We start from the raw sequence: 15,891 nt of genomic DNA, 5'->3' as shown, positions 1-15,891 counted from the left end.
AAAGACATAATACTAAGCATGTTTTAGACTCTCCTATATGCTGTCAGTGGAGGCAATGGCATCCCACTCCAGTACTCTTGCCTGGAAAATCCCATGGATGGAGGAGCCTGGTAGGCTGCAGTCCATGGGGTTGCTAAGAGTTGGACACGACTGAGCGACTTCACTTTCGTTTTTCACTTCCATGCATTGGAGAAGGAAATGGCAACCCACTCCAGTGTTCTCGCCTGGAGAATCCCAGGGATGAAGGAACCTGGTGGGCTGCCGTCTATGGGGTCTCACAGAGTCGGACACGACTGACGCGGCTCAGCAGCAGCCTACACTGTCAAAAAATATGTTAAGGCATCTACGACTCGTGTTTAGTTCTTTCTTGCATTGTCTTGTCATTTCCTACATATTCCTAATGTCCTGTGACTTACAAAACTCAGGGGAATCCTAAATTCACTGAGGGGAAACTGTCTAACTACACAACCCAGGGGTTGGTTTTGAAAAGTGACCTTTGTCTTCTACTAGACAAGCATTTTCAACTACGAATCCTAGAGGAAGCTCCAAGCCCAGCAGGGATGGGAAAGACCACACCCAAAGCCAAGATGCTTGCTCAAGGAACACTCAGAACAGTTCATAGTCCCTTTCCTATGAACAGAGTGGGATGGCCAGAAATGAAATAACCAGTGTCTGGAACAGCAACTTCATGGATTTTTGCACCTTTAAAGAACCTAAGAGTCAAGCAGACAGTGTTTCTGCACAAGGCTGCCACTGCCACTTTTTTAAAAAAACTTTTTGCTTTTTACTTTTTTTAAATATAAATTTATTAATTTTAATTAGAGGCTAATTACAATATTGTAGTGGATTTGCCATACATTGACATGAATCCGCCACATGTGTACATGTGTTCCCCATCCTGAGCCCCCCTCCCACCTCCCTCCCCATCCCCTCCCTCTGGGTCATCCCAGTGCACCAGCCCAGAGCACACTGCCACTTTAAGACCCAATTTTGCTTGTTTTGCAAACAGCCCAGCCCTCCTGACAGAGGTCCTGGGGACGGGTAGGCCTCTGGGGTTGTGTTTTCCCAGCAGGTGACAGGATGCACCTGCTCAGAGCTCCAGCCTAGGGGGCCCACAACACAGTTGTTTTCTTCTCACCTTGAACAGGCTAGATTTATTAATAGCAGGAAAGGAGGGGTGGGAGGAGGAAAGAGGAAAGAACAATTCCACATGTGTCCATGCACTTTTCAGAAGGTCTCTTCCCAGGGGCCCGTCACCTTTGGAAAAAACACGAGTGGAATTTAGTATTTCATCTGGCCGGGACTTGTATTTTGCGTTCCACAGGGGTCTCCATGGAAGCCATTCTGAAACTCTTTGGGGAATACTTCTTTAAATTCTGCAAAATGTCTGGCTATGACAGGATGTTACGGACCCTGGGAGGAAACCTCACAGAGTTTATTGAAAACCTCGACGCCCTCCACAGCTACCTGGCTCACTCCTATCAGGTAAGCCCATCTAGGTCAGAGCTCAGTGGCCCTGAGGGGAAGCAGGTGCTTCTAGCAGTCCTGGGTCATCTCGCCAGCTCCACTCAGAGGCTGCAGTTGCCAGGGGCTTGTGGAATTCTTGGTACATGGCATCAGTGGGCTGAGTTTTCTGGGGGGATGAATGGCAAATGAAACCTTGATGGCTGCTTTTATAAATTGGCCGCAATGATCAAAGAAGAGCAAGCTGGAGAGGTAGACTTTGTGCTGGGGGACAGCCCCTGTTGATGGTAGCTGCTGGGGATTTGACATTAAGTCCAGAAGATTTAAAGATTGATCACAACAGGAACAAAGACTGGGAACCAGTCAGGTTTCAGGGGATTTGCAAAACCTCTCATCAGGTTTCCTGGCCTGGAAGGAGCTGATAAATAACTTGTGCAGCCAGATTCATCTATTCATGTATTAGACGCAATGTCTTGACAGGGCCAAAAGCCGGAATCGGATACCACCCAACTCTGACTAACCCATGGCGTGACTGCCTGAGGTGCTAAACTGATTTTCCTACTGGGATCTGTCCTGCTGGAGTTCAGTTCTTGGTTTTCTTGTTTGTAGGCATTGGTGGAAATTTAAATGGCCAGACTCACTTTTCCTTTTTTTAAAAAAGAAAATGCTGTATTAAAGAGGCAAAGTGGCATTTGCACATGTCATAATAATAGCTTATTATTTTATATAAAAAGAGTTGATGTTTGTTTTTAGGGCCCTTTGCAGTGCTAAGCTTTTTCTTCACCATTTCTATATTGAATGCTCAGACCACTCTTGAGGGAGTTCCCCGGTGGCTCAGTGGTACAGAATCCGCCTGCAGTGCAGGAGATGAGGGTTTGATCCCCGGGTCAAGAAGATCCTCTGGAGAAGCAAATGGCCAGTCATTCCAACATTCTGTCTGAGAAATCCCATGGACAGAGGAGCCTGGTGGGCTACTCCATGGGGTCACAAAAGAGTCAGACATGACTTAGCGGCTAAACAATAATGAGAGAAGCAATAGATTAGAACTTCTCTGGCGTCAGTGAGGACACTTTGCACATAATGAGATAAATAAAATATATAAATGTTATATGAGCTGAAATAAAATGTATGCAATGATATCTGACAGATTTCCAGGCAAAAAGATTATAGATTATCTCTTTAGGCAAAAATACAGTAAGATAAATCTGACTTTTTCTTTATGTCTATCTCTAGTAATTTGGTGGAATCTTTAGGCTTGTATTTTGGGTTTTAACTGTGCCATTAATCTTGTTATTTTTTAGCTGACTTTCATTTGAGTGCCAATTATGAGACAGATGTTGGGCTAAGCAGTGTATAAACACTGGATTACCCTCTTACCCCTAAGATTAGGCATTCTCGTTTTTCCCATTATACAGATGAGAAAACCGAGGTGCAGAAAGCAAACTGCCCCAAATCGCCCAGGTTGTAGGGGCTGAGTCGGGACCCAACCCCAGGTGTGTCTGTCTCCAAAAACAACGTTCTGGTTGGCTTCTCAGTATTTTCCCATGGCCCTGATTCTCCACTTTCATAAAACCACATTTCAAGTAAAATATAGAAGCACAATCTTAATATTTAGAGAGCTGGAGACATGACCAGAAGGATTAAAACACCATCTTCAAGAACTGTGTCTAGGAAGTAGCTGAGGCTTGGGTGCAGAGTGAGGGCAGAAATGGTAGCAAAAGCTTCTGTTTCGTTTCAGTCCTTTTGCATTCTATTATTATTGTTATTTTTCACTAGGTAGGATTTGGATACAATTTTTTAAAGTAACTTTTTTCTGTTTTATCATATTTTTACATCGCGCTGCCTCAAATCTTCTTCAGATTACTCAAGCCTATCCATATTCAGAGCATGTCCATCCATACTCTATGTATATGCTTTTGGAAAGATAGATAAACCCTCACTTTAACTAGCACCCCCTCTTTACCTCCTTCTGACTCTCTCACCCCCACCCCCCACTACCACCACCACTATGGAAGAGAACAAAAATCTCAGAAGGAACCCACTTCCTTAATTTCTTCCCTCACTCAGGCCAAAAGCTGTGAACCTGGGTGCTGAGATGCTTACTACCCAAGCGAGCAAGAAAAGAGCTTCTCTCAGGGATTCCCCTAGACATTCCCCCCCCCAAAAAAAACACCCACAATTTTTCACACATCCCTAGGCATTATCCTGACATCCTGGCACCATCTATTGTGAGATGGTACATACTTGGATGTCAACATTTATTCCCAGAGCAAGATGGTCTCTTCGGATGTAGCCTTGATTTTTCAGATGTGCAACACTGCAGCACAGATGGCCTTATATTTCCAGAGCAAGAGATGAACTTTTCTCCACTTGCCAATCGCTCCAAGCTCCTGATCATTCAGACTGAAGATGCTCATGGTCACTTGGTCACACCTTGGAGTATAGCTGGAAGCAGTGTGGCATGGTGGAAAGACTCATTTGGGGGTCAAGAATGTTCTACAGTGAATCTGGCCTTAACCTCCCTGAGCCTCAATTTCCTCCTCTTTGCACTTGGCTTCCCTGGTCCCTCACTGGTAAAGAATCCTTCTGCCAATGCAGGAGACATGGGTTTAAATCCTGGGTAGGGAAGATCCCCTGGAGAAGGAAAAGGCAACCCACTCCAGTATTCTGGCCTGCAGAATCCCACAGACAGAGGAGCCTGGTGGGCTACAGTCCAGGGGGTCACAAAAGAGTTGTGCAGGACTTAGTGATTAAACAACAACGGCAACAATCCTTGCATATAGAGTTGGTTAGGTGATTAGGTGTAATATAAAATTCCCGACTTTAAGGGGCTAAAAAATCGTGGGTTTTTCTGGGGGGAGGGGGCAAGGCTTTATTGGAGCCCCTACTGCAGCAGGGGAGGAAGGCATGGAGGAACTCACTCCAGTATTCTTGTCTGGAGAATCCCACGGACAGAGGAGCCTGGCGGGCTACAGTCCATAGGATCTCACAGAGTCAGACACGACTGAACTTATTAACACTGAAGCAGGGGGGAGCAAGAACAAATAACAGGTTCCCTTGCTTGCCTGCTCCCTAAAGGGAGGAAAGCTTGTTCCTCATATGAGGTGAGGGTAGGGGTGTGTCCAGGGGTCGAGCTGTGGGGCTGGCTTAGGCGTTTTGCCCACCCCTCTGGTGGTGTTGAGTGAAGGGGCACGCTCAGGACCCTGCTTCTGCTCCTGGCTCTTCAGAAGTAGCAGTAGGGGATTTTTGGTCTCTTCCTATCTTTTGTCCAGAATTGGCCCCAACCTTGCATGCACATGGTTATTTTTAGCCCCATATAGTTTCTTTGTATTTTGCTCCTTGAGGAGAGGTGTGTATAGGTGCAAGCATTGCAGCAACTACAGCAACGGGTTCCAGCCTGTCTCATTCCCCTGGAGAGAGACTATACCCTTGTTCTTATGGGTATGGGGCTGGAGGTCTTTTCTTATGAAACTTCTTCCTGCTAGACAAGAGTTGAAGACCCTAGCCTATCCTAGAGGTGTAGAAAGTTCCTCCCTGACTGTTCAAGGACCTATAGGGACCTAGGCCACTCTCCACTGGATGTGATTGGAAAGGGTTTGGGGATACAGTTCTATGCGACGTGATGAGTAAGTACTGTTGCTTCACAAAGTCTCAAGAGCGTAATTTAGACAACCTGTATCCACCGGGAAAAATGTGCTGTGTCTTTTAAACAGGAGATGAACGCACCATCCTTTCGTGTGGAGAGAGGGGCAGAGGGGAAGATGCTTCTCCATTACTATTCTGATAGAAGCGGTCTGTGCCACATTGTACCAGGTATGGGGATGGCTTAACCAGACCCAGAGCTGTGAGGTCTATGGAGTAAGGATGTCTTTCCCCACAGATTCCCCAGGATGAGTGAAAGTCGGCTGTGGGTAGGAAGTTCAAGTCCCATCTCTTTTGTAGCCTGACTATTTGCTATCTTGACCATAACTCCCAAAGTTGAGCCTTAAAATAAGTTTCCAAGTACCAAAGGACTGATTTTCATTTTCATTTTGGCATTTTCATCATGTGAGTTTTCACGTGATTGTGATAATTCTGCATATTATTTTGTATCCTTTTGTTGTATTCAGTGTTACAGAAAAGGCATCCTTTCAGATTTTCACAGTCTTTAATGTTTTTCAAGATTTTGTCGTCGTTGTTGTTGCTCTGGATCATTTTTAAAGTCTTTATTGAATTTGTTACAATATTGCTTCTGTTTTATGTTTTGGTCTTTTGGCCAAGAGGCATCTTAGCTCCCAGACCAGTGATCAAACCCACACCCCCTGCATTGGAAGGGAAAGTCTTAACCACTGGGACCTCCAGGGAAGCCCCTCACAGAGTCTTTAAAGCCACATTTTCAATGGCTGAACCATATTCCATATCATAATTAACTAGTCACCTGTTGTTGAATTTTCAGTGGCTTCTACTCTTTTGCTATTGCAAACAGTGCTGAAATGAACATCTTCATGCATGCTTTTCTGATGTTTTATATTAAAACCCTGGAATAGAGTCCCAGAGGAACACTTTTAAAAACATGATAGTTAATACTTTTATAGTTGACTTTTTCTTATATTTTCTCTTGAGTTTGTTTAATGAGTTGCATGCCTTCCTGGAAAAAACAAACCAATGAATAGATGCCAAACTAGAAATAAGAGTGGTGGGGATACATTTAGTGCCTAGTTATAGACATCTCCACCTTTATTATTTTTAGTTTATTAATCTGTCATGTGCTGCCTGCTTTGACACAGGGCCTGGGCTTGGTGGACTCGGGAATATTTATCAAAAGTTGTATAACTTGATTTGCTTTAAGGTTTTGCCTTCTGCCATCCCTCACCTGCCCTTCTGCTGCAGGGATCATTGAAGCTGTGGCCAAGGACTTCTTCGACACTGACATGACCATGGACATCCTTGACGTGAATCAGGAGGAGGAGAGGATGGGGAAGAAGGAGCACGTTGTGTTTTTGATTGTGCAAAAGTCACACGGACAGATGAGAAGGGCAAAGCCAAAGGGGTCACAAGACGGTCAGGACAGCCAGAGAGACCAAGAGGTACCGGGTGTGCTGTGTTTTCAGAAAGCACAGTTTCTCTGTGGAGCGACCAGTCTCAGAACAACTGATGCGAAGAACAGAATCAACTGGGCCTTCTAAAAGTGGAGTTAGGGCAGGGAGTTTCAGTCTCAGCCCTGCTGACATTTTGGACCAGATAATTCTTCGTTATGATGGGCGGTCCTGTGGGAGTTTAGCAGTATCCTTGGTCTACTTGCTAGATGATAGTGGCACCCAGCTCTCCCCCCCATCCCAGGTTGTGGTAATCAAAAATGTCTCTGGGCCCTGCCAAGTGTCCTCAGGGTAAGAGTGGGGAACAAAGTTACTGTTGGTTAGAACCACTGGGCTAAGGTCATTTGAATAAAAATTGGGAGGGTCTTTGGGAATGGACCTTAGCCTGGAACATTTTTGCCTGTTAAAAAAATATCAACGTAAAGGCCCTGAAATTTGGAGTTCGTGGCTTATTTTGCAATTCCCATGATGCAAATTGACCTTTCAAGTCCTAAGTGCCCATTTCTGCAGCTGGGGCCAGGCTGGGGGCTGGAGTGAAGTCAGAAGCCTGCAATTGGCTGCCTTGATTGCAGCTTGTGGAGTGACTATTATCAGTTGAGGTACCGTATCTATCAGGTGCATGGCTCTCTGTGTCCACAGAGCTCATAGGAATATCCAGAGAAGTCTGAGATTCCTGGAGCACACAATGTTTGCATCTCGGAGTGCTCAAACCTTGCTTTGCTCACCCACAGGAAGAGAAGTCACCAGGTGATTTTCCTGTCACCACCACCACCCCCCTAGATTTTATAAAAAGTTCTTGCTGCCTTTGGTGGAGGAACAGCATGAGGATTAATTGGATAACAGCCCTGGGGCTTATGAAATCTTGCTAAAGTTGACCTTGCATGGCCCCATTGTTCCTCTGGCCCCATCCTAGCCAAAGGGGCACGTGCACCTCCTGTCACATGACCAGTCACATGACCAGCAGTGTACGCTTCTCTCCCTCCTATCTGCAGACCCCGGAGGCAGCTTTCCTTAGGATGAAAGAGAAATACTTGAGTGTCTCTACTCATGCCGTGAAAAAGTCCCGCTGGGAAGTTGTGAGGAACATAGTCATGTTCAAAAAAGGTGAGTGGGCTCTTCTGACCTCAGCTCTGAGACCACGGTAATTGTTTCTTGCACACAAATGGGCCAAGACCTCTATCATCAGGATGCCACTGATTTCTTTTTCAACCCTGGATTCATCTGGTTTATTAAATCAATTGAAAGCATTTCAGAGGAAATAATCTCAAAGAGAGGGGATATATGTATGCATATAACAGATTCACTACGGTGTACAGCAGGGTGGCTCAGATGGGAAAGAATCTGCCTGCAATGCAGGAGACCTGTTTAATCTCTGGGTCTGGAAGATCCCCTAGAGAAGGAAATGGCAACCCAGTCCAGTATTCCTGCCTGGAGAATTCCTTGGACAGAGGAGCCTGGTGGGCTACAGTCCACAGGGTCGCAAAGAGTTGGACACGATTGAGTGACTTTCACCCCACCTTGTGACAGCAGAAACTAACACAACATTTTAAATCAACTCAGGAAAAAAAAAAAAATCACCATTTCCTGAGAAGCAATGGGAAACAGATACGGAAGGTTAACCCCTTAGGGATAGGGTACAAGCCGGTGGAAGACCCACCTGGCGTGAATCCTGAGGATGGTCAGTGATTTCTGCAGAGCTTGGATTTGGTGGGTGTGCTTTATAGCTTCAAAACACTGGCTCTAACTTGCCTTCCTTTGCCCCTTTCACTTGTGCTGGGGGTGACACGGGGGCACAGTCTCCCTGGCAAACGGGGGAAGCTGCTGGAGGGGGGACAGGACTGAGCCCCTGTTGGTGACTGTGTAGAAGAGGAGGCAGATGAGTGCTGACGTGTTATCAATAACAGGAGTTTGTCGCAGCTCCTCAGGGTTTCGGGACTGCAAGGCATTTCTGGCCCGGAAGTCTGTAGATAAAAACCATGATGTCCAGGAGTGTGAAGGACACTGTGTCGGGAGCCAGGATCACAGAGTTCTGGCTGCGTCCCTGGGGAGCCTAAGGGCTCCATCTTCTACCTGTGAAGAGAAGGTATCAGGCTCTAGGAGGCGCACCCCCGCTGATGTCCGGTCTCATGATCCGCACCTAAGACCTGAGTCAGAACAGGGGGCTGGAGACCCCCAGTCATAAACCATGGGTCGTGATGACATGTGTCTGGGAGAAGATCAACCGTGCTCAAAGGACTGTATTTTGAGTCCTTCAAGCCTCCGCAAGCGAGTCAAACATGCAATTGACATCCTTTGTCTAGGAGATTTTCATATCAAAAAGGCTCCATTTCGAATCTCCACGCCCTGCCAAATAGGGCTGTTGGATGAAATTTTCATGTGCCACCCAAAACTGTCAGTCTGCAGAGCTCCATGGCAAATGTCCCTGATGCAGACCAGGCGCGCGCGCTGCGCTCCGCAAGCTCATTGTCTGGCTGTCAGCGATTCAATGCCGGCCCTGTTTTCATGGCGAGACACACTCAATTGGCCCAGGAACCCTTGAGTGGCGGGCAGAAACTTGGCAGGGGGCAGGGGGGCGCTTCTCAACCTGGTAGCAAGTTTTCTGTTTGTTTTAATTTGGAAGCAGAATTGCCGTGGCCATCTGGAGATGCTGAGGGAGCTTGAGATGCTGAGGGGCAGGACTGCGCTTTGCAGGGAAAACGTTTGAGATAGTCTCTGGGGTTGGTGGCCCGAGTGTTGTCTGTGAATGAATGGGATTCTTTTTCTCCATCCAGGGCATCTCAGGGACACCTTTGAGCCAATTTATCCCGAGCGGCTCTGGATAGAAGCGAAGACCTTCTGCACTGCTTTTCCCTTCCATGTGGTATTTGATGAATCAGTAAGGGGGTCTTGTCTCTCTTGAACTGGGGATAGGCTGGGGAGGGGAGTAAGTCTCATAGTCTTCGACAGCTGGTGGGGACTTTCAAGTCCCCAAGGAGTACTCAGGGTTTGGAAGGCTAGGATTTAGCCTGGCAAGACTGCTACCTTCCTTTTCATTGTGGCATCTTCCAGAAACCAGAAGGCAGCATCTTCTTGATGGATACAGAAGGGAGCAGTTCCAGTGGGTTTGAACCAGTGGGTGCATGAGCAAATTTGCCATTAGAGAAAATAGAAGGGACACTGAAGTCACTCCAGCAAGAGACAAAAGCCCACAGCAGCAGTGGCAGGGTGGGATTCTAAATGTGACCACTCCCCATCTTTGCAGCCACCATGGATGGCTGAGTTCCACCAGGCTTGTCTTTCTGCATCTTGAAGGAGGGGAGAGGCCTGTATCCACTGTTCTGTGGGAGGGGTGGTAGACAGTGACCGTTTAAGTGTGGTCAGTTTCCTTGGATAAAATTGATTGATAAAATTGAATTATAAACTCATTTAAAGGGCAAAATAAATTTGGTCCAAAAATTGCCAGTCAAAAATGCCTTCAGCTATTCTTGATATTTATGTGAATGCATATATATGTCACATGATCCCTTACCAGTAGCTGCTGGATACAGATTCTGTGATGTTTGAGTAAACATCACGTGAGGGTCATCTCTGGCTGCAAAGAATTTATGATCTGAGAAAATCAAACACCCCTGTGTGAAACAACTATACATTATAAAGCTATGTACTATGACTTTCCCCCAATGCCATGAGGATATTAGTATTATTATTATTACTGCTACTATTAACATTTAAAATTGTGATCTACTTAAACACTCCCTTTCATTTTAGGTTTTGGGCATAGAAATAGACAATTTAATGACCCTTATTCCATATGGTTAGGTTGATTTCTATAGCCTGACAAAGTGAAGTTAATTTAAGTGTTCCTGGATAACCTGGGTTGGCATTGGACTTTGTATGTAAAGGACATATACTTATTTTGTTTTTTCCTTCTGTGTGTTCCCTGGAGAGGTCAGTGAAAGGTGACCCCATCTCCATCATGAATTCCTTTCTTCATCCTGATCTGGGTGTCAGGTCCAAGCTACAGAATTTTCTCGTTCCTTTATTAGTTAATCCAAAGAGACAGAGAAAAAGACAGAAGAGAGGACTAAAGCTAGGAATGAACTATTATCCCCATGGCCAGCTTTAACCTCTTTCTTGTGAGTCAAGAAATGAATGTGCTTTCAGGCACTCCCATGCTGTTCTTTTCTCTTTCAGAGGTCAGCTGCAGGTTTGCCTTTTAAATGTTTCATTACTACCGTGGTATTTACTCCATTCCCTTCACCCCTAGCGAGTCACAAAGCATGGCGGGGTGTGCTAGTTCTAGGGGAATGTTTACTGTTCATGTTGCCGCCTCTTCTGCGGTCTCACGCGTGTCCCCTGTGGATAGCTGCAGGTCAAACAAGCCAGAGTGAGCATTCAGAAGTATGTCCCGGGTCTCCAAACCCAGAAGATTCGATTAGATGAGTACTTCTCCATCGTCCATCCCCAAGTCGCCTTCAACATTTTCAGCATCTGCAAATTTATCAACAGTCAATTTGTCCTGAAGGCGCGCAGGGAGATGTTGCCTGCAGCCTGGAGAAGTCAGCCCGCGCTCAAACTCCGAGGTAGTAACTTGCTCCTCCCAGTTGCTCTCTGCCCTGGGAGACCAGACAGAAAGGGAAGAAGCAGTTTTCTAATTTCCTCAAAATAGTTGGCTAAAAAGTGGGGGACTACTTTGACAGCAGCGTATGTTTTTTCCATTTGGCTTCATCTGGTAGCAATATATTTTATTTCTTCAAACCATGTCTAGTTTAGGCATAAAGGAACTCTGATTATATTTATATGTAATTATAAGGTTCTGGTCTCTGTTACCAGAATTTTCAGAATGCAGGTGGTACTATTTGTACTCAAGTAATGGTCTGTCCTTTAATTGGTAACGTGATCGTCTGCCCTACTGTTACTAGGGCACACATTTTTGTTTTGGCTTTGTTTCAATTATAGTAAAATTTACAGAATGTGAAGTTTACCATTTTAACCCTTTTTGAGTGTACAGTTCAGTAGTGGTAAGTGCATTCACAAAGTTGTGCAAACACCACCATCCGTCTCCAGAAGTTAATCATCTTGCAAAACTGAAACTCTATGCTCATGAAACACCAACTCCTTGTTTTCCCCAACCCCACATCCTGACAACCACTACTCTGCTTTCTGTCTCTATGAATCTGATTAATTTAGGTACCTAATATAAGTGGAATCATATAGTATTTGTCCTTTTGTGACTGTCGTTTTTCACTTAGCATAGTGTCCTCAAGGTTCATCCTTGTTGTCACATGTCAGAATTCCCTTCCTCCTTAAGGCTGAATTATTATATTATTCCCACATGTGTAGACTATACTTATTCACTCATCTGTCAGTGGATCATTGCGTTGCTTCCACTTTTTGAATAATGAATAATGCTCCTGGGAACATGGGTGTACAGATGTTTCATTGAGTCCCTATTTTCAGTTCCTTTCAGTATATATCCAAAAGTGGAATTGCTGGATTGTATGGCAATTCTATTTTTAATTTATTGAGAAACTGCCATACTGTCTTCTACAGCTGCTGCACCATTTTATATTTCCATCAGTAGTTCACAAGGGTTCCAATCTGTTTACTTTCTCAAGGATACTTGTTCTTTTCTGTTATTGTTTTTTTTTTTTTAATAATATTATCCTAATGGTTATGAAATGGTATCTCACCATGGTTTTAGTTTGCATTTCCCTAACAATTAGTGATGTTGAGTGCCATTTGTATATCTTCTTTGGAGAAATGTCTATTCAAATTATTTGTCCATTTTTCAATTAAGTTGTTTAGATTTTATTGTGTTGTAAGAGTTCTTCATATATTCTGGATATTAACCCTTTATGATTTGCAAATATTTTCTCCCACCCTTTGGTTTTCTTTTCACTCTGTTGATCATATTGTTTGCACACAAGCTTTTAATTTTGATATTCTCTAATTTACCTATTTTTCCTTTTGTTGCCTGTGGTTTTGGTGTCACATTAGAGAAATCATTGCCAAATCCAACGTCATGAAGCTTTTGTTATGATTTCTTCTAAGGGTTTTATTGGTTTAGCTCTTACATTTGGTCTTTGACCCGTTTTGAGTTAATTTTTTAACATGCCACAAGGCGCACATACTTTGAGCTTTCTATTGGACTAGTAGGTATTGTAGGCATAAACACAGGCAGCATGGTGGGGACATCTGAGAGGAAACTGACATGTTCTGAGAACCCTGATTGAATTTTAGAGTGGAATGATGGGAGAAGAGGCTGGTAAGATGAGGACTTGAGCTTTATTCTGTAGTTGGAGACATTTTTTACGTGTCTACCATGATCAGATTTGAGGTTTAGAATGGTCATTCTGGACGCACGTGAAGGATGGACCAGGCTGTTGAGAAGATGGAGCCTGGGAGGCCAGGGGATGCTGCCCTGGAGAGCAGGTGGGAAGCTCAGAATGCTGAGTGCAGCCAAGCAGTGAGTCTGGGGTGGTGACGGGGGAACAGATTCACGAGGGAATTAAGGCAGAAATTGGTGACTGGATGTAGAGGTTAAAAAAGAGAATATTTGGGTAATTATTAGCTTTCTTGCTTAGGTAACTGGTCATAAATATGTGATTAAGGAAAGATGGTATTGACAACTTGAGCAACTTTGTCAGTTTGGGTCACTGCTGTATCCTCTTCCATACCTACAGCAGTGTGCCCGAGTCATGGTAGGAACTAAAAATGTCTGTGATAAAAAAGAAAAAAGAGAAGATTTGTAGATGGGACTAAAGGTGAGCCCAGTTGCAGACATCCATGTATAAACACCTAATAGACAATAATAAAAAAAAATCATTGTAATAAGGACTGTTCAGTTCAGTTGCTCAGTCATGTCCGACTCTTTGCAACCTCATGGACCACAGCACACCAGGCCTCCCTGTCTATCACCAACTCCCAGAGCTATATAAACTGTCACAATTTAGAGGGCAATTTAGCAATATGTATTAAAAATCTTGAAATGAGCATATTTTTGTCTAAGAATATATCCTTTAACAAATAGCCACAATTATGCACAATGATGTGCTTCAAGGTTGTTCACTGTATATGGAATGATGAAATAGACATAATATACTCAATGTTAGCTTATTGCTTAAATAAAGTACAGTATAATCCATGTACCCAGCAAACAATAATGCCTATCCATATTTAATGCTATGAAAGAATATTATAGAATTTAAGTGAAAAATTGAGATTATACACAGAAATGGCTGATAATCCCATTTTTTGGTAGTAAAAAGATATACCCCCAAATATTACCAGTAATTATCTGTGATGTGACTGTGGGTGATTTTTATTATTTTCTTCCATTTTCTTGCATTTTCTGCAGTGAATGTCTACTGCTTTTATAATAAGAGAATAGACATTAATTGTTAAAAGTAATAGGTATCTTGAGTCCAAGAAACAAGGTTTTTCCATAAATTCACTGTGGGAGTGCAGTTGGGGTGCACTGATGCCAGGATCTAAGGGATGAGTGAAAGTCCTAAAGGAGAGATGGAAAGAGGTAGGAGAAATCTAAGTGAAAGCAGGGTCAGAAAAGTCCCCAGAAGTGAGATTCCAGTAAGCAGGATTCGCTCTACGCCCTTCAATGGGAGAAGGGCTGAGCGAGGAAAAGGGTGTTAGAGAGGAAAGGTCGTTTGGAGGTCATGGACGGGAGTCCCTTCAAGGTAAGAAAAGCCGCCCTGGAGCGCGCTGCCGTGGACAGAGCAGGAGTGGGGATGTAGAGACAGGAGGAAAGGAGAGGACTTGGAGGACCTTCGGCGGACAGGGGAGGAGCGCGCCTAAGCCGGCGAGCAGGGCGGGCCGTGGGGGCGACGGTCGCGGCGCCGTGTGACATGCCGCCTTGTCCCATCTCTGTCCCGGGCGGGAAGGCCAGATGGTCTGGATGGAGCCCCTGCGCTGCATGATGTACCTGTGCTCCCCCAGGCTCCGCAGGCTGCAGGAGCTGGAGGATGCACGTCTCCGACACCGCCCCCCACGACCCCACCAGGGACCTCATCCTCCTCAACCGGCAGCGCCTGGCGGAGATCGAGCTGTCCAAACAGCTGGAGAGGAAGGAGGAGGAGCTGCGGGTCCTCTCTACGCACTTGGCCGCGGAAAAGAAGACGGAGGCCTCGCTGTACGCCATGTTGCCTGAGCACGTGGCCAACCAGCTGAAGGAGGGCAGGAAGGTCGCCACAGGTGAGGGGGGCCCCGGGGGCTCCCGCTCTGAAACCAGGCGGGTCAGGGTTTGAAGTCTGCCTCCATCCTTGTTAGCAACTGTGGTCTTGGGCTCATTACTTAAGCTCCATAGCCTAGCTTTTTTCTTTCTATCTTTAGAATAATGATACAGTGACCATATAGGGTTCTTCACCATAATTGGAAATGACATGGTGGTGAAAGTGTCAGTGGCTCAGTCGTGTCTGACTCTCTGTAACTCCATGGACTGTAGCTAGCCAGGCTCCTCTGCCCATGGAATTCTCCAGGCAAGAATGCTGGAGTGGGTAGCCCTTCCCTTCTCCAGGGGATCTTCCCCACCCAGGGATGGAACCCAACCCAGGTCCCCAGCATCCAGGTCTCCCACATTGCAGGCAGATTCTTCACCATCTGAGCCACTAGGGAAGCTGATACAGTCACGCTAAATAAATAAAGGGATGCCCCTAAGGACCATTCTGGGAGAGCAAGCTTTTTCTAGAGGGAAGAAGGCCATGTTTATTCCAAACTCATAGTCAAGGTAAGGCACTCTAAGGGTAAACACGGCAGGGTGTTGTCCCTGAAACACGGGGTACATGGTGAAGGGGTGCCTGCTGAGTTCTGAGGGGGTGTACCTCTGGTAGTAATCTCCCCTTCATGGAGGTAAGCCAGTGCCCACCCAGACCATCCTGACATCCCCCGGTGGTCTGCACATCTTATTAAGTGTTTGTTTGCACTCTGTCTCCTTCCCTAGACTAGGCACTCCTTATGGCAAGGACCCCTGTCTGCTTCATATCATACAATTCCACCAGCACGATGACCAGCTCATAACAGACACGCAACAGATGTCTGGTGGGTGGGTGGTGCATGGTGATGCAGACCTGGCTCCTTCTCCCTGAACCACGGTCAGATTTGGTTCCTAAAGGCTACTCGAATCCAGAATTAATAGACTTGTTATTCTACATCCTTGGCTGTCCCTGACACCTGGTTTATGTTGCAGGAGAATTTAAAACCTGCACGATTCTCTTCAGCGACGTGGTGACGTTTACGAACATCTGTGCTGCCTGCGAACCTATTCAGATAGTGAACATGCTGAATTCAATGTACTCCAAGTTTGACAGGTTAACCAGTGTCCATGAGGTCTACAAGGTAAGGCTGTGTGTGTCCGTGT

At 45.4% G+C, this 15,891-nt stretch overlaps 1 protein-coding gene across 4 annotated transcripts in view; it reads left to right on the top strand.

Annotated features, from left to right (window-relative positions):
* The first annotated feature begins 1,131 nt into the window (after positions 1-1,131).
* Positions 1,132-15,891, top strand: part of LOC122686638 (guanylate cyclase soluble subunit beta-2-like) — a 35,651-nt gene continuing 20,891 nt past the window's right edge. For 2 of the 4 annotated variants that reach the window (XM_043891821.1, XM_043891819.1), the window contains exons 1-8: positions 1,132-1,485; positions 5,178-5,277; positions 6,334-6,530; positions 7,532-7,643; positions 9,311-9,414; positions 10,885-11,101; positions 14,475-14,729; positions 15,721-15,869. In XM_043891821.1, the coding sequence (XP_043747756.1) occupies positions 1,219-1,485; positions 5,178-5,277; positions 6,334-6,530; positions 7,532-7,643; positions 9,311-9,414; positions 10,885-11,101; positions 14,475-14,729; positions 15,721-15,869 (1,401 nt within the window). In that variant the 5' untranslated portion in view covers positions 1,132-1,218. The remainder of the gene's footprint in view (positions 1,486-5,177; positions 5,278-6,333; positions 6,531-7,531; positions 7,644-9,310; positions 9,415-10,884; positions 11,102-14,474; positions 14,730-15,720; positions 15,870-15,891) is intronic. The other 2 variants (XM_043891820.1, XM_043891822.1) reach the window with 2 other exon arrangements.

This window comes from Cervus elaphus, chromosome 30 (genome assembly GCF_910594005.1).
Source record: "Cervus elaphus chromosome 30, mCerEla1.1, whole genome shotgun sequence".
Lineage (NCBI taxonomy): Eukaryota > Metazoa > Chordata > Mammalia > Artiodactyla > Cervidae > Cervus > Cervus elaphus.
Note: the sequence above shows the minus strand (reverse complement) of the source record. Positions and strands in the feature narration are given on the sequence as shown.